The 24,699-nt window shown below is 43.7% G+C and overlaps 1 protein-coding gene across 1 annotated transcript in view; it reads right to left on the reverse strand.

Moving 5' to 3' along the window:
- LOC124788883 overlaps window positions 1-24,699 on the reverse strand; it is a 437,882-nt gene that overhangs the window by 329,489 nt on the left and 83,694 nt on the right. The window contains exon 2 of the mRNA XM_047256165.1: window positions 14,841-14,975. Coding sequence (XP_047112121.1) covers window positions 14,841-14,975 — 135 coding nt within the window. The remainder of the gene's footprint in view (window positions 1-14,840; window positions 14,976-24,699) is intronic.

A 24,699-nucleotide genomic window follows, 5' to 3' on the forward strand; every position in this document is an offset into this window, starting at 1 on the left:
ACGGTTTCTTCGCAGTTACCTACTTTGTACCTATGTTTTCCTTCCCAATTTTTGTGATGGCCCTTTTTAGAGATTTCCATTCCTCTTCGACTGTACGGCCTACTGAGATATTCCTTATTCCTGTCTTCATAGCCTTAGAAAATTTCAAGCGTGCCTCGTCATTCCTTAATACTTCCGTATCCCACTTCTTTACGTATTCATCCTTCCTGACTAATTTCTTAAACTTCAGCCTTCTCTTCATCATCACTATATTGTGATATGTGTCTGCTTCTGGGTACGCCTTACAATCCAGCATCTGATTTCGGAATCTCTGTCTGACCATGATGTAATCTACCTGAAATTTTCCCGTATCACCTGGCCCTTTCCAAGTGTACCTCCTCCTCTTCTGATTCTTGAACAGAGTATTCGTTATTACTAGCTGAAACTTGTTACACAACTCAATTAGTCTTTCTCCTCTCTGATTCCCTGTCCCAGCACCATATTCTCCTGTAACCTTTGCTTCTACTCCTTCCCCTACAATTGCATTCCAGGCTCCCTTGACTATTAGATTTTCATATCTTTTACATACTGTATTACCCTTTCAATATCCTCATATACTTCCTCTATCTCTTTATCTTCAGCTTGCGATGTCGGCATGTATACCTGAACTATCGTTCTCGATGTTGGTTTGCTGTCGATTTTGATAAGATCGATCCTGTCACTGAACTGTTCACAGAAACACTCTCTCTGCCCTGCCTTCTTATTCATAACGATTCCTACTCCTGTTATGCCACTTTCTGCTGCTGTTGATATTATCCTATACTCATCTGACCAGAAATCCTTGTCTTCTCTCCACTTCACTTCACTTCACTTCACTGACCCCTACTATATCTAAATTGAGCCTTTGCATTTCCCTTTCCAGATTTTCTAATTTCCTTAACACGTTCAAGCTTCTGACATTCCACGCCCCGACTCGTAAAGCGTTATCCTTCCGTTGATTAGTCAGTCTCTTTCTCATGATAGCTTCCCCCTTGGCAGTCCCCTCCCGGAGATCGGATGGGGCAATATTCCGGAATCTTTTGCCAATGGAGAGATCATCATGACACTTCTTAAATTACAGCCCACATGTCCTGTGGATACACGTTACGTGCCTGTAATGCAGTGGTTTCCATTGCCTTCTGCATCTGCATGCCGTTGATCATTACTGATTCTCTCGCCTTTAGGGGCAGTTTCCCACCCCTAGGACAAGAGAGTGCCCTGAACCTCTGTCCGCTCCTCCGCCCTCTTTGACAAGGCCGCTGGCAGAATGAGGGTGACTTCCTATGCCGTAAGTCTTCGACCACCAATGCTGATTATTAATCAAAATTTAGGCAGCGGCAGGATTCGAACTAGGGAGGAAGACGTTTTGATTATGCATCAAAGACGCTACCCCTAGACCCGCTGTAGTAAAAATCTTCCCTTTCGGACTCTATACCTGCTCCTGCGTATGCATGTATCTAATTTCGGAATCACTGTCTCAACAGGACGTAGTTATTTTCCGATGTCTTCAGGCCTTGTCCAAAAGTAAGTGCTCCTCTTGTAACGCTTCAACAATAAATTACATTTACTAGCTGAAATTTACTGCAGAATTTAAGGAGTCCCTCTCTCTCATAAATCTGTCCAAAAATGATGCAAATGGCTCTGAGCTCTATGGGATTTAATATCTGAGGTCATCAGTTCCCTAGAACTTAGAACTATTTAAACCTAACTAACTTAAGGACATCACACACATCGATGCCCGAGGCAGGATTCGAACCTGCGACCGTAGCGGTCGCGCGGTTCCAGACTGAAGCGCCTAGAACCGCTCGTCCACACCGGCCGGCCATGAATCTGTCTTCCATGCCATTCCTCCTTACAGTGTTTCAGTTCCTCACGATTCTTAGATGCTTTATATGAGAAAATAGTGATCAAAACTACAAAGTCTTTAAAGGAGGTGCTCACTACGTTTACTACTCATTGTTAAGCATCCCTTAGCCATCCGGAAAAAAGGGTGTACTCGTGCGAATACATCTGTCTGAGCCGTAGCTCCTACCGATATCCTTGATTCACGCTGGAAGTTCGCTGGCAACCCTCCAGTTGGATGGTAGAGGCTTAAAGAGAGGGCGCAGCGGATACAGAGTGAGACAGTAGGTTCCAAGCATTGGGCAGTGAGTGAGACAGCCGTCAGTTTGGCAGCACGGCTCTCTGGGACAACGTGACGTAGTGTCTTCTTGATAGCGGAGACGGGGTTTGGCAGGAGGCGTGAAGCAGACGTGGTTGCTACCGAGGGCTCTCGGTGTTTGTCTACGCCCTCCGTATCTGGTCCGGGGAACAGCCGGATTTGCTGCCTTGCTGCGCTGCTCGAATTGATATTAAACGATGAATTACAATGACTGTTCCACATCTGACTGTCTAGTGGGCTCGTGCTTCACGCTGTTAGAGCGTTAGCACCGTTGTGTCCGGTATTAACAGTTGTGCCGATTTGGTGCCTCGTCCGAACTCATTGTTTGGTTCTGATTGTGCCCTGGTTGTTCTGAAAGTAGCGTTAAGGATACAGGAAGGAAATTGAGTGTGCTTCCTTGTTGTGCTAAAGGCACGCATTTCTTTCTGTGAGATCTCTGTTGGAGTTGTAAGAAATTTTTTGCTAGTTGTTACTGTGTGACTGTCCCTGTTACCTCGTTAATCAGATTCTGTGGAAGCAGAGTCAAAACTGTTCGGTGGGTTGATATGAACATACCACATACCGTACCTGATATTTAAAGGTGCAAAATTTGTGCTCGGCGGCACGTTCAAGGTTCGTGCTTCACTGATCCTTTTGAAAAATAACTTGGAATATGAGCACTAGCTATAATCGTGCAGATAATTTAACCACAAGTGCCTTTGCTCACGACAGTGCCCAAGCTTGTAAATTGCCTACTGGCTGATGTAGCAAGGTTTAGTTGCTGAATCTGGAACCGTACGACCGCTAAGGTCGCAGGTTCAAAACCTGCCTCGTGCATGGATGTGTGTGATGTCCTTAGGTTAGTTATTTTTAAGTAGTTCTAAGTTCTAGGGAACTGATGACCTCAGATGTTAAGTCCCATAGTGCTCAGAAACTTCTGCGAGTCAGTAGTACTTTTTTATGTTTTAAATCTGGCTGTTCGTAGTCTAAGGGTCCTGCCTAGGTCGCAGTGCCCGGTTGTGTGACCAATTTGCCTAAGCGGTTTGTGCTGCCGTAATCGGCCACGCTTGTGATATCTTGATTTATTTCTTTTTAAAGGAAGCTTTTTTTGCTCTTGTTAGTAGTATTAGTAATTGTAGTTTGGCCGTAAGATGAAAAAATGTAAAGGGGGAAAGGTGTTTATTGTTTCTAATTAACACCAAGTGTTGAAAGACAGGATTGTCGTTCAGCTGTAACATGTTTTATGCCAGTTGATGTAATGTATAGTACTCAGAAAGGTCTTTTGAAGTAAATTTGAGTTCAGTTGTAAAATGATTGCTTTCCCGCCTCTTAATTTGGTCTTATTGAGGTTGAGATCAGAGAAATACAGTATTTGTGTGAGGATTTTCCTTTATTAGTTGTCATGCATAAAACCTTCAGAAGGAATAACTCTTTAAATTGAGTGATCGATTGCAATCTTGGTTGCTGTTACCTGATAATTGGTGCTAATAGTTGTCTGAAATTATTTTTATAACACTGAACAACAATTGTATATTGCTAAAGGCTAGTGGAGCAAAGAAAAGAGTGAAACAATAACATTGTTGTTTAACTACTGCTGAAGTTCTTCTTTAAAAAAAATGGGAGGGAAATTTTTTAAGAGTGGGGCCTCTTATAAGACTGTTGCCTTGCCGCTTTATTTAACGTTGATTTAACTGTAATGAGTTCACCATGTTGGACGTTAGTCAGTCAATGTTTATGCTACTGCCATTTAAGCCTGTTTTATGTCTTTTTGGAATAAATTAAAAATTAAAACGAGTCAGTGTTTCTACTCCGGCAGCCCCTGTGCTCTGCTTTTCTACCTACCACTATCTTCGGAACTGTGGGTGATAGGCTCATACGGTCATACACTTTAGAAGGTAATTTAGTAAATTGGTGTTTATCACAAATTCATGTACATCGAATTACGTGTGATATTGGAGAACGCATCGGTAGGAGCAAGAATGAATATAGGTGATGTACGATGGAGCACCACCCCATTTTAGATGTCGTATGGCAATATCTCTCACAACCGTTTAATGAGCGCTGAATCGGCCGAAGTTGTTCAGTTGCGTAGCCACCCCGTTTTTCTTACATGAAACCCTAAGATTTCTGGTTATGGAAATATTTCGCCATACAGGTACAATCCACATCCAACGACAACTTGCTGAGCTGCCACACGTCGTCGATGCATGCCAAAAACGTCAATGTATTTAAACGCTTCGATAGCCATAAACTATAGGGATTCATGTCAGGAGAAGGGGATGGCGACGCTACTAAACCCCCTCACCAATCTACCGCTCGTTAAACGACTGTGTGAGTTACTGACCTACTAGGATACTTGAATTCTTGTTCAGTTATCCGATGTATAGCAATATGAGTTAGACACGCACCGTTTCTGTCTACACATCGGTACTAAAGCGAATCTTGAGCCCTCTTGCCGCGATGACGGGAGGCTTGCCTCTTGGCCACTCGTTATTGAGATAATTTATTATCTCATTCTGTGTATATCAAGCCTCATCTATAAATAAAACGCAAACTATGAATCGCATATCTTCGGCTTCCCGTCTTGGAATCCATAAGCAAAATGTGGGCTGGTAGGAAGGTCTCCTGGCTTGAGAGTCTGCACACCTTTTAAGCATATAAGCAACCTCTCTTGTAGAAGTGACCACGCCATCAGAAGCTCCAATTTTTCGCACACTCGTTTCAGGATCATTATCGCTGAACTGGACGTCTTCTACCGTGATCCTTCGTATCCTCTGAATCAGACTCCGCGTCTCCAAGTGGCTGGAAAATGACGCTGACCAATTTTTGAAATAGAACGCAGTCGTGAGTATGTTGAGCTGCGTACATGACCCAGACCTGTCAATTAACGGCTTCGACTAAATCGTAGTAGTCATTCATATCCCTCATCCGATAACAGGGCTCCATTTCACTGATTACCTTGTTCACACTCCACGAAACCAGTTGCTTTGACACAAAGGAAAGTCAACAAAGCCAGTGTACAGGGTATACCGCAAGCCTATGAGGCCAATATTTGCACGTTCAAACTGTCAGCAAGCTATTGAGCGTGATGGTGTACTGCACCCTCTGTATCACAGAGCACGCGTCGCGTTCGACCATGAGACCTTACAGGGTGGGGTTTAACACCTTACAACAATTTTCCGGCAGAATATCTATTATGAAAAAAATTTCATCATGCATATCCAGCGGAAAGAAATCCAGCCAAGAAAAAAAATCATAAACGAAAGCACCCATTATCATGAATTTCTTGCCTATTTGGCAGTACCTGCTCAAGTATCGGAAGAGTCTTCAACAGGCAAAACATTAGATGTATCTTTCGTTCCCATTCACAACTGAGAAATTATCTGTCGTCCTCAGGAAATAAGGTGTGTACGAGAGTCCGTGTGAGTATGAAATGGGTCTGCCTTATCGTACAGTACAACACCGACTTGAAGAACGTCATCTTCATACAAACCTGGGGAAATCTGATAAAGCTGCAGTAACGAAGCAATGCCTTATACAGGACGCCGTATGAAATACAAGGAGATAAAGGTTATACGCTCGTTTTGGCTCTTGTGAGAGTGAGTGATAAAGGAGTCAACACATATAGTGCACTAGCTATACACTGGTGGGGAAGTACCGTATGACAATAACCGTTTTCTACATGTTTCAATCTAATATGTAGGGAAAATTTTATGTCTCACGACGCCTTTCTGCTATATTTTAATGTACCTCTGCCACAACGTGCAACCCAGTTGACCACATTTTTATTCTCAAGAAGACGTTTCTATAAATGTTGAAAACACGGTAAAGATGTTTGATTAAACTTTCCAACTTACACCTGATTGGTTGTTTTACTACTTCTACAAGAAGATATTCTTACGGAGGATAATCTTATGTGTATATAGGAACTCAGGTTTCCAAGAATGGTCTGAAACCCCGCACTTGCTGCCATTAGATATAGAGCAACAACGGCAGCTCCTCTGGAGCTTAGTGGAAAATCCACGTATCTATAAGTTTCAGTCTGGCTCTCGGTCACAGCAATACTCGGCAGCAGCACCGTTGACACGGTGCGCACGCGGAATATCACAGCTCGGTTCCCGATAGGGAGCTTTGGAGAAGCTACCGTCATCCGCCTGGAAGTACTCGGGCGCGCATGCTTGACTTTCGGAAGAAATCTCCGTAAGAAGACAATCACACTGTGGAAATCGGCAGTTCGTACCTGCCAGCAATAGCTGACAGCCATCGTCTGGCGTTGGGGCGCAAGTGCCTCGAAGAAACAGGGTGGGACGTACACAACGTGATCCGGCGCCAGATCTGAGAACCGTAGAGTGAAAAATAAATGTTGCTATATTCTTCTTAAAATTAAAATAATAAATGCAACAAGTGCCTAGAAAATTATTACCTTTGTGTACTAGGAAAAAAAATATTTAAAGAAAATGTTGACCGACGCACAAGTCGTTTATAACTTTTGAATATAAAAAAAGTTCACTAAATTTCCAATTTTGCTTGAAATGTGTAATGTTGTCATTGAAAACAGTATATGCACACCTACAGTTGTAAATAACACGAGAAAGGTGTTTCATTGTTATGTTATACGCAAAGAAACAATGTAACTTATAATTTTCGACAAAATCTGGATATATTCTACAAAAATTTTTTGTGTTTTCTACAATGACATTTCCATTGTCACCAAAAAATTCAGTGTAACGTCCCATAGGCATGCATTTATGGTGCATTGAAATCACACTGAAGCTACCGTAGATAGCAAATTCACCGTTGAACCCGTGTTTTGTTAAGTACATTGGCGTATAAAGTATGTTACTGAATAGACAACTGCCCATTTACCACAATTTCCGAGTGTGAAAGTGTGTAATTCCAGTTCCATTGTAAGAAAATGGTGGCAAGGTGAGATAGTGTAATAACGTGGTATTTCTACGTTTATACAGAGGTAGGAACCAGGGAGAAATTTAATAATGTCGTAGACGGCTCAAAAGTTATCTCTTATCATCTTGATTTGATTTATACGACAGATAGCACAAGAAATTCAGGAAGTGACAAGTTATTCCTGTAGAACAGTGGTCGTCAAACTATTTTCCTCAAGAGCCAGCACTGACAGTTGCACCTCGGGCCGCACATGTCCCTATCGTATTATTAATTGGTAACCTAAATAAAGTGTTCTGAACCCACAATCGACTAGCTATAATAAGGGCAGCCTAAGCTGGCCGCCGGCCTTCAAATACTGATCGTTAAAAGTCGGCACCATTAGGATCACTTCGTGTCAACAGAGTGTAACTCGCTCCTGTGAATGGGAACGCGTTATGCAGATCTTTGTGCCTCTCGCGTCCATCTAGAATAGATAACCTGAAGATGCCTAAATACGGCGAAACGCGTCGTTGAATAATGAAAAACTAAAATTCGAACCAAGACTATTTCTAACTAATACTATTAAGCACTGGTTTGCTGTATGTCACGTATGGATTGGAAGAATTACTTCGTGTCAACTGCTGTCTGTTTCAGATCGCTACCACCCTTAGCGATCCCAAAGCTGTGAGGCTGTTAAGACCCGGACGGTGTGGTATTATGTTGTATGTATAGGCGGATGATTAACTGATTAATAACAGCTACAGTACTTACATTTAAATGCATTTTGCAATATTAGACACGATCACAAATGTTAACTGAATGCCATTTCTTCTACTCGATACGCTGCATTACACCAGCCGTAATTTAATTTCATATTTGTTGCTAAAAATCTGTGTCGCATTTGAAAAACATGGCTCTACGCATTATGGGACTTAATTTCTGAGGTCATCAGTCCCCTAGAACTTAGAACTACTTAAACCTAACTAACCTAAGGCCGTCACACACATCCATGCCCGAGGCAGGATTCGAACCTGTGACCGCAGCGGTCGCACGGCTCCATACTGTAGCGCCTAGAACCGCTCGGCCACCCCGGCCGGCTTGCATTTGAAGGTAACATTGTCTATAATGTGCATGGGGAATCCATATCACTTGTATGTAAAAATTTTGCCATAGCAGCTTATCGTACGAGTCGCGCACGCCTGTTGTCAGTACTGAAGACATTAAAACACCCCATCTCTCACATCCACCAACCCTGAAATTGTTGCGTTACTGACTGATCTGCCCCTGAGGTAAGCAGCCAACTTTGCTTCGCTCTCAGCCGATTTCACCACCATCAATTAAAATTACACGTATCGTGTAATCTTACTGTCTCTGTGGGCATTTTTGTTTGTTACTGAACAGGAACACTACACACTTAAGCAGCTTTTAACGTTAGTGACCTTTTTCGGATTCGGCTGTTAGTTTCTGATGCGATATTATTATAAAAGAGAGCCGCTGGCTGCACCAATACTTGATCAGGGCCACAAGTTGCCCGCGGGCCACAGTTTGACGACCACTGCTCTAGACGGTTGTGGACGAACGCCTCTGGTCTACATCCGTAATAACACGCATGTAACAAGAGATTGTCTCGTTTCAAAGGATTCGAAAGATAAATAACCTGCCCATTCTATAATTTAAATGTGTTGCCCACAGTTTCCTTTTTTAAAAAGGAAACACCTAATAATATATTTCATTGAACAATAGTTGAAATGTGTTCTTGGATGTGGAACCCATTGCTGACGAGAAATCAGACTTGGCCATGTGGACAGTACCATCCCGACGTTTTCCTGAAGTCACTTAAGTTACTATGAAAAACATAAACCTGTTACCCGAAACAAAACTGAAACGTGGTCTTACCGTAAACAGAACCTTTGTAAAAGACATTCGTCTGTCTTTTACGACTGACCTGTAGGTTCCTGTGGCACATCAACGGGCGGAAAACCTTTTTTGCAAAATTCACCAGCGTTTGTCAAGTATGTTACACAACTCCTCTCTCTCTCTGTCTATCTCTCTCTCTCTCTCTCTCTCTCTCTCTCTCTCTCTCTCTCCCTCCCTCCCCCCCTCCTAGCCCTCCCCTCTCCCCCCGATATCCAAGCGTGTATCCCGTTGCACGAAGGGAATAGGATGTTACTCAATAGGGTCGTAGATGGATTAAAAGTTATTATGCACCATCTTTTTTTGAATTGTGTGCACTTTTGTCGTATATTACCGTATTATAAATGCTTCTGGGCCGAATATTTGGAATCAGCCCAGTATTTGCCTCAAAGAGCGTGAAAAACACTCGGCCTGGTGGCGTACCAGTCTAACGCTCGTTGTTCCGCCGCCCATGTTCGATTGTTTTCTGAGTCACCTCCCTATTTTCCAAGTGCATCGAGGTGACAAAAGTCACTGGGTAGCGACATGCACAAACAGAGATGGCGGTAGTATCGCGGAGCTGTCCTTTGTACTCGGTTGATTCATGTGGAAAGTTTCCGTCCCGAATATAACCACACAACGAGGATTAACGGACTTTCAACGCGGAATGGTAGCTGGGCCTAGATGCATGAGACATTCCATTTCGGACATCATTAGGGAATTCAATATTTCGAGATCCATAGTGTCAAGAGTGTGCCGAGAATGCCAAATTTCAGGAATTGCCTCTCACCACGGACAACACTGTGGCAGAGCAGCGGCGGTTGCATAGAAGTGTCAGTACTAACAGACAAGCAAACTGCGTGAAATAAACATAGAAATAAATTTGGGACGGATAACGAATGTATCCATTAGGACAGTGCGGCAAAATTTGGCGTTAACGGGCTATGGCAGAAGACGACCGACGCGACTGCCTTTGCTCACAGCACATTACCTGCAGCGCCCCTCCTGGGCTCGTGATCATATCGGTTGGACCCCATATGACTGGGTAACCGTGGGCTGCTCAGATGAGTCCCGATTTCAGTTGGTCAGAGCTAATGGTAGATTTCGAGTGTGGCACTGGTCCCACGAAGCCATGGACCCAAGTTGTCAACAAAGCACTTGGTGTGAACTGTATTTACATGGAATGGACTGTGTCCTCTGATCCAACTGAATCGATCGTTACTTAGAAATGGTTATGTTCGGCTACTTGGAGAACATTTTCAGCCATTGATGTACTTCATGTTACCAAACTACGACGGTATTTTTGCGGATGGCAAAGCGCCATGTCAACGGGCCACTGTTGTCTCCGATTAGTTTGAAGAACACTCTAGATAATTCAAGCGAATGATTTGGTCACCCAGATCGCCTGAGATGAATATCATGAAGTATTTGTGGGACATAATCGAGACGTCAGTTCGTGTGCAAAATCCTACGTCAGCAACGCTTCCGCAATTATGGACGGTTACAGAGGCAGCATGGGTCAATATTCCTGCGAGGGACTTACAACGATTTGTTGACCCCATGCTATGTCGAGTTGCTGCACGACGCAGGGAGAAAAAAGGTCCGGCACGATATTAGGAGATATCCGATGGCTTTTGTCACCTCAGCGTAAGTGCACTGTGCATTCGGCCATACACTGTTCCATGTGCTACCAATTTACTGTACTGTGCTATCGTTTGTCGTACCTACTATACACTGTATGACCCATAACGACCCTGCGGACAAGGTGGCGATCACGCTGCTCTCTGATTACATCGCGTGACCACGTTAACTGCTCGTCACTGGTCTCACACTCACTACCATTTCCTGCATTAGCGAAATACACTACTATCACACACGTTTCCGGGATGCCGAACATTTGGCCTCATTAGAAGGCGCTCAGACTCTGATACTGCGCCCTTAGACGTCGAAGACTCGTACTGGCATTTGATTTCACAGTTTCACTACCTTTGGTCGTTCTTCAATAAGTGCGCTTGGCGTAATACTGACGTTTTCGGCGAGAAAAGAGATGGTAATTCTGGGTCTTCGCTTACGCCGTCTTTGTACGGCCTTAATAATTTATTACGTTCCTATACGTAATCCACGTTTAAACTCATTCTGTGTCGTTCTGCAAACTTTTTTGCATAGTTGCATGCAGACGAGACCAAACTCTTAGGACAGTGGGGAACGGGAATTTTGTGTTATAACTGCTCCGTCTTTCGTCGTTATATTACGATTTTAATACGCACGCCTGCAGATCGGTTGGAGTAAACCCGAAACCGACCATTAGGAACTGTGTGATAGCAGCCGTGACGGTCAAAATATAAGAATTGTGTACATCCAGACGATCGCAGTGATCTCCAGAAAAGATATGTTGATTATTTGCTATACAAAATTGTGGCTTATAATTGTAGCTTATAAGCGCTCCTATCATTCACAGGTGACATAAGAAAAATGCCGTGTAACACCGCCTCTAGACTTGATAATGAGAATTCGGCGATGAAGATTCCAAAAATTTCTTCAGGTATGCCGCACCCGGTTGAAACCGTTGAATGACGGTTATATGAATCAAAAATACAAGATTTTGGAGATAATGATTGCTACGGCTCGCTGGATGTTACAAACATCCCCAGACATTTTCTGTGTGTTATTTATAGGGCCAATGGAATAGTGTGCTCGAGTCTACGTCACACCGGGAACGTATGCACGGATCCCTACGAGTGCGGCTATTGTCGTCTAGGAAGACGTAGTGTCCTCATCATACCCATAATGTGGATGTAGAAGAAAGGGCAACACTTCGTTACCAAAAAACATTTTGCTTCATCGTTACGGTAATCGGAATGACAGGGCCCAAGCCATGGTACGAAAACACCCACAAAACTTTAGTGGACTGGGTTCGTCCACTTTGATGAAAATCTCGATGCCGCTGAAAAAGACAGGTGTAACGGTAGGACGTATGAGTAGGTTTTAGGGCGGCACACACACGATGAGAGTAACAGCGGATAGTGAGTAGTAAAATACATTACTGAACTTTGGTAACGCTTGTTACGGCAATTGTGGAATGCAGGTTTAGCCCATCTGTCCCGCTTTGGCTACAGTTCTATGAACAGATACTAAATAATGTTCTCTGAACTAAAGATGTAAGAAAACTAATATTCTGTCCGGATGTACTAGTCGAAGAACAGTTCCAAACTAACAGTACTCAGTTAAATTTCTAGGCAGATAATTATACAGGGTGTTACAAAAAGGTACGGCCAAACTTTCAGGAAACATTCCTCACACACAAATAAAGAAATGATTTTGTGTGGACATGCGTCCGGAAACGCTTAATTTCCATGTTAGAGCTTATTTTAGTTTCGTCAGTATGTACTGTACTTCCTCGATTCACCACCAGTTGGCCCAATTGAAGGAAGGTAATATTGACTTCGGTGCTTGTGTTGACATGCGACTCATTGCTCTACAGTACTAGCATCAAGCACATCAGTATGTAGCATCAACAGGTTAGTGTTCATCACGAACGTGGTTTTGCAGTCAGTGCAATGTTTACAAATACGGAGTTGGCAGATGCCCATCTGAATGATGGATTAGCACGGGGAAATAGCCGTGGCGCGGTACGTTTGTTCGAGACAGATTTCCAGAACGAAGGTGTCCCGACAGGAAGACGATCGAAGCAATTGATCGGCGTCTTAGGGAGCACGGAACATTCCAGCCTATGACTCGCGACTGGGGAATACCTAGAACGATGAGGACACCTGCAATGGACGACGCAATTCTTCGTGCAGTTGACGATAACCCTAATGTCAGCGTTGCTGCTGTACAAGGAAACGTTGACCACGTCACTGTATGGAGAGTGCTACGGGAGAACCAGTTGTTTCCGTACCATGTACAGCGTGTGCAGGCACTACCAGCAGCTGATTGGCCTCCACGGGTACACTTCTGCGAATGGTACATCCAACAATGTGTCAATCCTCATTTCAGTGCAAATGTTGTCTTTACAGACGAGGCTTCATTCCAACGTGATCAAATTGCAAATTTTCACAATCAACATGTGTGGGCTGTCGAGAATCCGCACGCAGTTGTGCAATCACGTCATCAACACAGATTTTCTGTGAACGTTTGGGCAGGCATTGTTGGTGATGTCTTGATTGGGCCCCATGTCCTTCCACCTACTCTCAATGGAGCACGTTATCATGATTTCATACGGGATACTCTACCTGTGCTGCAAGAACATGTGCCTGTACAAGTACGACAGAACATGTGGTTCATGCACGATGGAGCTCCTGCACATTTCAGTCGAAGTGTTCGTACGCTTCTCAACAAGAGATTCGGTGACCGATGGATTGGTAGAGGCGGACCAATTCCATGGCATCCACGCTCTCCTGACCTCAACTCTCTTGACTTTCATTTATGGGGGCATTTGAAAGCTCTTGTCTACGCAACCCCGGCACCAAATGTAGAGATTCTTCGTGCTCGTATTGTGGACGGCTGTGATACAATACGCCATTCTCCAGGGCTGCATCAGCGCATCAGAGATTCCATGCGACGGAGGGTGGATGCATGTATCCTCGCTAACGGAGGACACTTTGAACATTTCCTGTGACAAAGTGAAATCAGGCTGGTACGTTCTGTTGCTGTGTGTTTCCATTCCATGATTAATGTGATTTTAAGAGAAGTAATAAAATGAGCTCTAACATGGAAAGTAAGCGTTTCCGGACACATGTCCACATAACATATTTTCTTTCTTTGAGTGTGAGGGATTTTTCCTGAAAGTTTGGCCGTACTTTTTTGTAACACCCTGTATTCACTGTTCTGTTTCTACTGAAGACCAACAACTGTCTATCTATCGGTCACTGTTTCTATCACACTTGACGACTTGAAGACATGTCGAACGTTCTGCAGGAATTCCTAACAAGTTTATGACTGACTTACAATTTGCAACCGACAATTTATTGTCTTACATGGTTACTTTGGTGCGTGTCTCTTTTCCTGGTGACGCTGCTGCTCCATGAGCGTGATTCTGGCTGGCAGCGTGATTTGATTGCGTGAAGATATATTACTGCTGTGGACAGACGTTCACGGTACTTCTGGTACCAAATGTCACGAAATCTAACTTATGTGGTATCTCAGTCCAGCACAAAGAAGAAACAGAACCACTTCTGGCACGAGCCAAGACCTCCATTCCTTGGGGAATAAACGCCTCACTTGACAACTAGTATAAATTGAAACGAGGCAGAATCGCGGATCTTCGGACACTTGTCTTGTCAGTTACTGTCCAGTTCGTGAGTTGTTTAGCTAAGCAGCCTTATGTGCCACTGTGAGGAGTGCCTACTGCATGCACATCCCATGGCATTGTTGCTCGGAAACTGGGTGAGACGGGCTTGGATGAGTAACAGCAGCATTACCTGTTGGGTTGACACTGACAAGGCGTGACTGTTGTTTCCCCGTCTGTCAGTTAGGATCTCTCTACGACAGCTGTTCTTACGCCGTGTGACATGGCTGCGAGTGGTATACCAGTCCTTGTAGACACGACGGACAGTCCGTGTTGACGCACGAAACAGTCAGACCACGTATATCACAGTGTGGTCGTGGGCACGTCCAAACGTGAATGCTCCTCCATTCTACCTTTCTATCCACGTCAGCGTTGTTGTCATACAGTCGACTGGAATTCACCCACCATTTCACTTCTATGACTCGCCTCAGCCGTAGACGGTCTAGTAAGAGGTGTACACGGTCTACAGCACTTCAAAGCAGCTAAAGAACAATTTTGAGGAAGTATCTGACATTTAGACCGATGAGCTGTAAGGAAATGAACATTGATGTCCTGTGGGCCTGCTAACTGGACAGACTGGAAGCAGAGCAGCAGAGAAGGAAAGCGGCGAGTACTCACTCCACGTAATCCGTCTGCGACGGCGCCGTGCTCCGCCCACATGGCAGGGTCGGCGTGGAGGGAGCCCACCGACACGAAGAACGCCACGGCCGCCGCCACCGCCGCGTTGAGCAGCAGCCGCAGCACCCACGACGACTGCAACACATCAGGCGGGCATGCCAGCAGCTGAGGATTGCAAGGAAGCAGGGGCCAGTCACAGTGGTCATGAAAACCCTGTTTGTACACCACTGTTTGGTTTTTGTGTACCAATGTGTACAGCTTTGACACAAAACTAGTTGAAAAACCGGCGTTGCCTGAGTATGTATTTATTCCAGTCTTCTCTTAGTCCATCCCCCCCTTCCCCCTGTCTCTGTCCATCTACTCTTCCGCCTGTCCCCTCCTCTTCCTTCCTCCTCTTTCTGTCGACCTCCTCTTGCCCCCTCTCTCTATCTGCTCCCCCTCTACCCATTTCCTCCTCCCCCTTGCTCTGACCATCTTTCACTCCCCCGCTCTCTTTACATCTCCTCCTTTCCCCCTCTCTCTGTCGATTTCTTGCTCTTCCCTTTCTCTGTCCATCTCCTCCTCTCCCTCTCTCCATGTATATCTTCCCGTCTCTGCCTGCCTCCACATCCACTCCTTTCCTATCGCCTATTTGTGTCCATTTCCTCCTTCCTCGTCTCTCCACCTCCCCTTCCCCCACATTCGTCTGTCCATCATACCCACACCTATAGGAGGTAGATTTATCTTACCCCTGAAGTATTTCCTTGCAGATAGTAAGCAACATATGTACCAAGTTGGCTATAAATCTATCCAAGGAAGTCGGAAAAGTTTCTTACTTGTGGGTTCACCCGTACACGCACGTCACATATGTTTTGCGCAGGTCAATGTTTATGTCGTATTATTTCCAGATCTATGAGTCGTAAAATGACATACATTTGCGGGCACAGTCAGTGATGTATGTGAATACTGTCTGCAAAATGTGTCGCGAATAGATTAAGTAGTAGAGAAGTAATAAGCGAAAACTTCATGCCAGGCAATTTTCAATTTTACTGCATCAACAGAGAAAATTTCATTAATTTGTGGGTAGTGTCGCGAGAAAAAGTGTTATATAAAGCTTTGAAATTGTATGTTAACTTTATTTGCAGATGATAAAGTACACAAATTCTCAAATACTAGATGAATATAGCCTGGTTCTTTGAGCGTCATGCGCTATGCTTCTTTTTTTCACTCCCACCCCCACATCTTCCATAGATAGGTGGTTCTTAACCCCACAGCGCCTCTTTCCTGCCAGTAAGTGATATGTGTACCAAGTTTGGTTCCAATCGATTCAATAGTTTAGGAGGAGATGCGGGACATACATAAACATATATATATATATATATATATATATATATATATATATAAACATATGTTATTATAATATTTGTAGGTTACAACGTACCGGTGGTCAAGGGGCAGTGCCTTTGAGAAGTCATCAAAACGTTCTCATTCCAGGGTTCAAACCCTGACACCGCTTAAATATTGAATAAAAATCATCAGCATTGGCAGCCGAAGACTTCCAGCACCAGAAGTGCTCTCACTCTGCCAACTGCCTCTTCAAAGAGTGCGGAGAAGCGGAAAGAGATTCAGGGCACTATGTTGTCATAGGGGTGCGAAACTGCCCCTAAAGGTGGAAGAATCAGGAATGATCAGCAGTATGAGGAACCAGAAGACAATGGAAACCACTGCATCAAAAGAAATATAAAGTGTATCCACAGGACAAGTGGCCCGAAATTTAAGAACTATCATGATGATCTCTCCATTGACAAAACATTCCAATAGTCCTCCATTCGGATCTCCGGGAGGGGACTGCAAAGGGAGAGGAGACCATGAGAGAAAGATAAAATAACCAACTAAAGGATAACATTCTATGAGTCGAGGCATGGAATGTCAGAAATTTGGACGTGGTAGGGAATCTAGAAAATCTGAAAAGTGAAATGCAAAGGCTCAATCTAGGTACACTACGGGTCAGTGAAGCGAAATGGAAAGGAGATAAGGGTCTATGGTCAGATGACTATAGGGTAATATCAACAGGAGCCGAAAATGATATAACGGGAGAAGTATTCGTTATGAATAGTAATGTAGGGCAAAGGGTGTGTTACAGTGAACAGTTCAATTACAGGGTTATTCTTGTCAGAATCGACAGCAAAACGAAACCAACAACGACAGTTCAAGTAAATATGCCGATATCACAAGCTGAAGATGAAGAGATAGAGAAAGTATATGAGGACACTGAAAGGGAACTACATTATGTAAAGGGAGATGAAAATCTAATAGTCATGGAAGACTGGAATGCAGTTGTAGGAGAAGGAGTAGAACACATGGTACTAGGAATGAGAAAGGAGAAAGATTAATTGAGTTCTGTCCCAAATTCCAGCTAGTAATAGCGAATGCTCTGTTCAAGAATCACAACAGGAAAACTTATACTTTCATAAAGCCGGGGTGTACAGAAAGATTTCAGTTAGATTACACTATGGTCAGACAGAGATTCCGAAATCTGATGCAGGCTTGTAAGGCGTATCAAGACTCAGATCACAATTTAGTAGTGATGAAGAGTAGGCTTAAGTTTAGGAGATTAGTCAAGTAGAATCAATAAGCAAAGAATTTTGATACTAAGGAATAAAGAGATACACTTGAAGTTCTCTAAAGCTCTAGATACTGTAATAAGGAATAAGTCAGTAGGTAGTACGGTTGAAGAGGAGTCGACACCTCTCAAAAGTACAAATACAGAAGTTGGAAAGAAAACACAAGTACTGCGAAGAAACCATGGTTAACAGAAGAAATACTTCAGTCGATCGATGAAGGAAGGAAATACAAAAACGTTCAGAGAAATTCAGGAATACAGAAAAACAAGTCGCTGAGGAATGAAACAAATAGGAAGCACAAGGCAGCTAAGGTAAAACGGCTGCATGAAAAATGTGAAGAAATCGAAAGAATAATGATTGTCGGAAGTACTCACTCAGGATATAGAAAAGTCAAAACAACCTTCAGTGAAATTCAAAGCAACAGGAATTACACAGTTAAATGCAGAGGAGAGAATAGGTAGGTGGAAAGAATACATTGAAGTGCTCCATGAGGGCGCAAATTTGTCTGATGTGATAGAGGATCAAACAGGATTCGATATAGGGGAGACAGGGGATCCAGTATTAGCTTCAGCATTTAAAAGAGCTTTGGAAGACTTAAAATCAAGTAGCGCAGAAGGGATGGATACCATTACACCAGCTTTTCTAAAATCATTGGAAGAAGTGGCAACAAAACGACCACTGACACTGGTGTGCAGAATGTATGAGACCAGCGATATACCATTTGATTTCGGAAAAATATCATCAACACAATTCCGAAGACTGCAAGAGCTGAAAATTATGAAAATTACCGCACAATCAGCTTAGCAGCTCATTCATCTAGGTTGCTGACAAGAATAATATACAGAAGAATGGAAAAGAAAATTGAAGAAATGTTAGATGACGATCAGGTTGGCTTTAGGAAAGGTAAAGGCACCAGACAGCCAGTTCTCAAGTTGCTTTTGATAATGAAAGCAAGATTAAAGAAAAATCAAGACACGTTCATAGGATTTATCGACCTGGAAAAAGCTTTCAACAGTGTGAAGTGGTGCAAGATGGTTGCAGTTCTGAGAAAAATAGGGATAAGCTATAGGGAGAGACGGATAATATACAATATGCACAAAAAACCGAAAGGAAACGGTATGAGTGGAAGAGCGAGAATGAAGTGCTAAGATTAAAAAGGGTGTAAGACAGCAATGTAGTCTTTTGTCCCTACTGTTCAATCTGTACATCGAAGAAACAATGCCGGAAATGAAAAGTTCAACTATGGGATTAAAATTCAAAGTGAAAGGATATCAATGATGCGATTCGCAGGTGACATTGCTATTCTGAGTGAAAGTGGAGAAGAATTACAGGATTTGCTGAATGCAATGAATAGTCTAATGCATACAGAATATGGATTGAGGGTAAATCGAAGAAGCCGAAAGTAATGAGAATTAGCACAAAGGAGAACAGCGAGAAACTTAACAGCAGTATTGATGGTCACGAAGTAGATGAACTGAAGGAATTCTACTATCTGGGAAGCAACGTAACCAATAAATGACGAAGCAAGGTGGACATCAAAATCAGACTAGCGCTGGCAAAAAGGACGTACCTGGCCAAGAGATGTCTACCAGTATCAAACATTGGCTTTTATTTGAGGTAGAAATTTCTGATAATATGCTTTTGGAGCACAGCATTGTATGGTAGTGAAACGTGGACTGTGGGAGAACTGGAACAGAAAAGAATCGAAGCATTTGAGATGTCGTGCTACAGACGAATGTTGAAAGCTAGGTGGACTGATAAAGTAAAGAATGAGAAGGTTCTGTGCAGAGTCGCAGAGGAAAGGAATATATGGAGTACACTGACAAGAAGGGACACTGTAATAGGACATGTGTTAAGACATCAGGGAATAATTTTCATTGTACTAGAGGGAGCTGTAGAAGGTAAAAGCTGTAGAAGAAGACAGAGAGCGAAATACGTACAGCAGATAATTGAGGATGTGGGTTGCATGTGCTACTCTGAAATGACGAGGGTGGCACAGAAGTGGAGTTTGTCGCGGGCTGCATCAAACCAGTCAGAAGACTGATGACTGGGTTAAAAATTTACAAAAAAATGTTATGTTTCAGGAAAACTGGGCCAGCGCGATCTAGGAAACTGGATGGCAGAACAGTGACACCAGAAATTCTCTATGTCTGTAAGTTCTCAGTAATTGGAAGAATGCACAGATTGCACCAGCCGATAAGAAGAGTAGAAGAAGTGACGAGCAAAACTACCATCGAATTACATCGGCGTCAGTCTGCTGTATACTGCTCGTGACACATACTCTGAGTGCAAATATAATGTGGTTCCTCGAAGAGAAAGACTTCCACTCCAACCAGCATGAATTCCAAAGATACCAGTTTTGCGAAACTCAATCCGCGCTTTAGTCACATGCCATCCTGAACTCCATGGATCAAGGCAGTCAAATGGACGTATTGCTTCTTGACTTCCAAAAAGCTTTTGACACGATACCATACCAACGCTATAACAAAAGTACGATAATATGGGAAATCAAACGACGTTTGTGACTGATCTGAGGATATCTCAGGTGGAGAACTAGCATTTTATCTTGGAAAGTAACTTCATTGCGTGTCCCAGGGAAGTGTGTTGGGATCCTTTCCGTTCACGTTGTATACCAATGACCTGGTAGACAGTATTAATTGTATCCTCATTCTTATTGTTGGTCATGTAGTTATTTATAATGAAAAACTATTTGGAAAACCTCAAAATATCTAAGCAGATCTCGATAAGATTGCTAAACGTTGCAAAGTTTGGAGACTTGCTGTAAATTTACAGAAATCACAAAACGCAGAAAAGATGTACTTTATGGCTACAGCATCAAGGAGTCACAATTATAAGTGGTCAGCTCATAAAAATAAATGAGTGTAGCTGTTTTTGCCACGTGGACTCAGATGCAGGTAAAGCGGATAGCAGACTTTTGTTTACTGGTAGGATACTGGGAAAAGTCACTCATTCTACAAGTCAGATTACTGACAAAATATCCATGTGACACATTCTTGATTATTGCTCCAGTGTGTGGGACCCGTACCAAATATAAGTAACAGAGGGTATCGAATGTTAGCAAAGGAGGGCAGCACGTACTGTCACAGACTTGTCTGAGCCATCACAGACTTCAATGGATATGTTTAAAAACGTGAGCTGGCAGGCACTTGAAGATAGTTGCCAATTATCCTGTTATACTACTTACAGAGTTCCAAGTACCAGTTTTAAGCGAGGAATCGAGAACTGTACTTCAGCTCCCTACGACGTCTGTTCATGCTGCTGATTGCTGCGTTCTGCTGGACTGTGGAGATACTGATACTGATAGTAAATTTGATGGAAAACTGCCTGACCTGTGATTCCCAATTAACAAGTACATTTAGCCGCACCTGCTAATTCACTGCTGTCTCAACCGCGAACAGCATGGGACTCCATCCCCTGTAGCAGGAGTTTCTGACAGCTAAATGAATAGTTCTAGGATACAACAGGGCAATTCAACAGACCAGACGTCTGACAGAACTTGCGTATAATGTTCCAAAGAAAACTCATGAAAATGCGAGGCACCTTGTTAAAAGTTGATTACCGTTCATCCATACACAAACTAGCCTAGGAAGTCTTGCTATAGGAAAAGGCAAAAGAAAAAAAATACTTTCAACACAACCGAGAATTTTGATAACTGTTCCTGCAGCTGATGAGAGGGAGAGTTGAAGGGAGGAGAGAGAGAGAGAGAGAGAGAGAGAGAGAGAGAGAGAGAGAGAGAGAGAGAGAGACAGAGAGAGCGACTACACTGAAATATTCGTGAAAATAGTTGTCACGAGAACTGAGGAGATTGAGCCCAGGCAGGGGCAATACAAAATGCTATCACAGAAGCATGGAAGGCTTCATCGCGCCCGCCGACTGAGATAACAACCACGACATTTCTACGAAGTTCACGACCGAAATATTCGCGGTCGTATTACAGTGAACGAGAAACAGCGCCAATTCGAGCTGTGAGGTCGATAACTGCTACTAAGAACATTTGGCGCGCACAAGGACATGCAAATCACAGAAATATCTGCTCTACTGAAGATCACGAACCGACCAAGAAGAGCAAACGCCTAAGGATCGGAGGGCCTTTCTCGTCAGTCTTTTTACCGAAGGCACTTCACCTCAAAGTGTGTCCGATGACAGAATAATTCTAAATAGAGCAAATCTTCGGGTTTGATCCGGTCAGCAAGGCCTGGTCTCACGGTTCAGTGGTTGGAGTTCCTGGAGTGGCGTCAGTTCTGGAAAAAGTTGCAACGTACTAGCGTACCTGTGCTGAAAGGACACCGTGGCGAAAAAATTGAAAGTAATGGCTGAAGCAGCCTTTACGACTAGTCACCATGTTACGAATTGTTACGAATAGTTAAAATAGGTCTGGGAAAAATCCTCCACCCAGCCACGAGACAAAAGTCCTTCGATTAGGAAAGCCTACGATGATCGCTAAATGTCGAGGAAAATTAGTTTGATGTCACTAATCAACGATTAACTCGGAATATTATTCGGAGAGACCCAGGACATATACCGAATTATTAGTTAATTTGCGTACAGTCTGAATCTACCATCGGAAATGCAAATTACCTTTTCCTAGTAAAATATCACTTTGTTAGGAAGGCTGGACAACGGCAGCAGTCGTTCCTACCTCACACCTAGTGGTAGGATTGAAAAAAGTTTTTGCTCTGCAAACTCCCTACCTATCGCTCCCGTTGGTAACGTGAAGACGAGATTAGACCATTTATAACGAGTATACAGTTATTAAAACAGTTAAATTACCTCGCGATCCATACGCAAATACACCCTTTTTTCACATGATATCCTGCGAACCATGGATGAAGGGTATCAGACGGATGCCATATTCCTTGACTTCCGGAAAGCGTTTGACTCAGTGCCCCACTGCAGACTCCTAACTAAGGTACGAGCATATGGGATTGGTTCCCAAATATGTGATTGGCTCGAAAACTTCTTAAGTTATAGAAGCCAGTACGTTGTCCTCGATAGTGAGTGTTCATCGGAGGTGAGGGTATCATCTGGAGTGCCCCAGGGAAGTGTGGTAGGTCCGCTGTTGTTTTCTATCTACGTAAATGATCTTTTGGATAGGGTGGATGGCAATGTGCGGCTGTTTGCTGATGATGCTGTGGTGTACGGGAAGGTGTCGTCATTGAGTGACTGTAGGAGGATACAAGATGACTCGGACAGGATTTGTGATTGGTGTAAAGAATGGCAGCTAACTCTGAATATAGATAAATATAAATTAATGCAGATGAATAGGAAAAAGAATCCCGTAATGTTTGAATACTCCATTAGCAGTGTAGCGCTTGACACAGTCACGTCGATTAAATATTTGGGCGTAACATTGCAGAGCGATATAAAGTGGGACAAGCATGTAATGGCAGTTGTGGGGAAGGCGGATAGTCGTCTTCGGTTCATTGGTAAACTTTTGGGAAGATGTGGCTCATCTGTAAAGGAGACCGCTTATAAAACACTAATACGACCTATTCTTGAGTACTGCTCGAGTGTTTGGGATCCCTATTTTGTCGGATTGAGGGAGGACATAGAAGCAATTCAGAGGCGGGCTGCTAGATTTGTTACTGGTACGTTTGATCATCACGCGAGTGTTACGGAAGTGCTTCAACTCGGGTGGGAGTCTGTAGAGGAAAGGAGGCGTTCTTTCGTGAATCACTACTGAGGAAATTTAGAGAACCAGCATTTGAGGCTGACTGCAGTACAATTTTGCTGCCGCCAACTTACATTTCGCGGAAAGTCCACAAAGATAAGAGAGATTAGGGCTCGTACAGGGGCATATATGCGGTCATTTTTCCCTCGTTCTGTTTGGGAGTGGAACAGGGAGAGAAGATGCTAGTTGTGATGCGAGATACCCTCCGCCACGCACCGTATGGTGGATTACGGAGTATGTATGTATATGCAGATGTAGGGCCTATTGGTAAGAAACCATAACATGTTATACAACCCTAAATACCCTCTGCCACGCAATTGTTCGTGGTTTTCAGAGTACATATGAAGGACGGTAACTGTCGGTGAGCCGGCCGTTGTGGCCGAGCGGTTCTAGGCGCTTCTGTCCGGAACCGCGCTGTTGCTACGGTCGCAGGTTCGAATCCTGCCTCGGGCATGGATGTGTGCTGTCCTTAGGTTAGTTGGGTTTAAGTAGTTCTAAGTCTAGGGGACTGATGACCTCAGATGTTAAATCCCATAGTTCTCAGAGCCATTTGAACCATTTGAACTGTCGGTGAGACTTATGCATTCCCGGGCAAGCGTGCGTCAGCGCCCGTTAAACAATCTGTTAGTTCCAGAGCCAGCTAGTGACGATCGTCGTCTGTGAAAGGACTGCTCTTGCAGATACACAGTGTTTCCTCAGTGCCTGACTGTGTTAACCCCGGTGGTGGGCGTAACGCAGTCCTTACGGCGGTAGAATATAAAGGAGGCGCCAGCCGCCGGGGCCCAATAAATCGCGGCCGGTCGACCAATTTTTATTTGACGGTCCCCCATCTCCCACCCTCTCTACCCTTCCTCCTCTCCCCCCACGACGACCGTCTCCTTATAAATTACTGCCACGACCGCTCACTCCACTATAAGAATCCCACTGAGAAGCCCACCGCAAGCAGCAGTGCAGACACAGCGTGTCTAGTGCCACACATGGTCGGCCTTGCCACAGATTTTCTACACAAACGCCCGTAATATGCATATTTCGCACGCTGTCTACTTGCTCATTCTTTGTATACCTGAAATATATTTAGGCAATTCTTCTGTAGAAAGGCTGAATAAACTAAATGCTTGTTTTCATTAAGAAATGTGAGAATGCAGTAAAATGACCCTCAACTGGTTTGGTTGGAAGATAGAATGTTTCGTTACATCGGGCTGGAATTTCGGAACCTCTGAGGTATGTTCATAGTCTAAAGGAATCTCCGCACACCCAGATACTGGCACAGACTTATCTACACAGACAGTTTTCGCACAGATGAATCGTTACTTGTGATGAACTACTGCCTGAAAAAAATTGTCTGTGTTACTGCGTGTATCCGGCCTCTGCGAAATCAGGTGGTGGTTGGACTGACACAGACCCGATGTGCAGACCGGATGAAATGCTATGGCACGACGTCTTTCCAGAAGTGCTGCTCAAAGATGAAGGTAATATCTCAGCAGAAAATTTCAGATAAGCGTAGCTTCTGCCAGTTTCCAAATAAATTTTCTTATAAAGAAATTTACTTATGTTGGTCATCGAC

This window comes from Schistocerca piceifrons, chromosome 3 (assembly GCF_021461385.2).
Source record: "Schistocerca piceifrons isolate TAMUIC-IGC-003096 chromosome 3, iqSchPice1.1, whole genome shotgun sequence".
NCBI lineage: Eukaryota > Metazoa > Arthropoda > Insecta > Orthoptera > Acrididae > Schistocerca > Schistocerca piceifrons.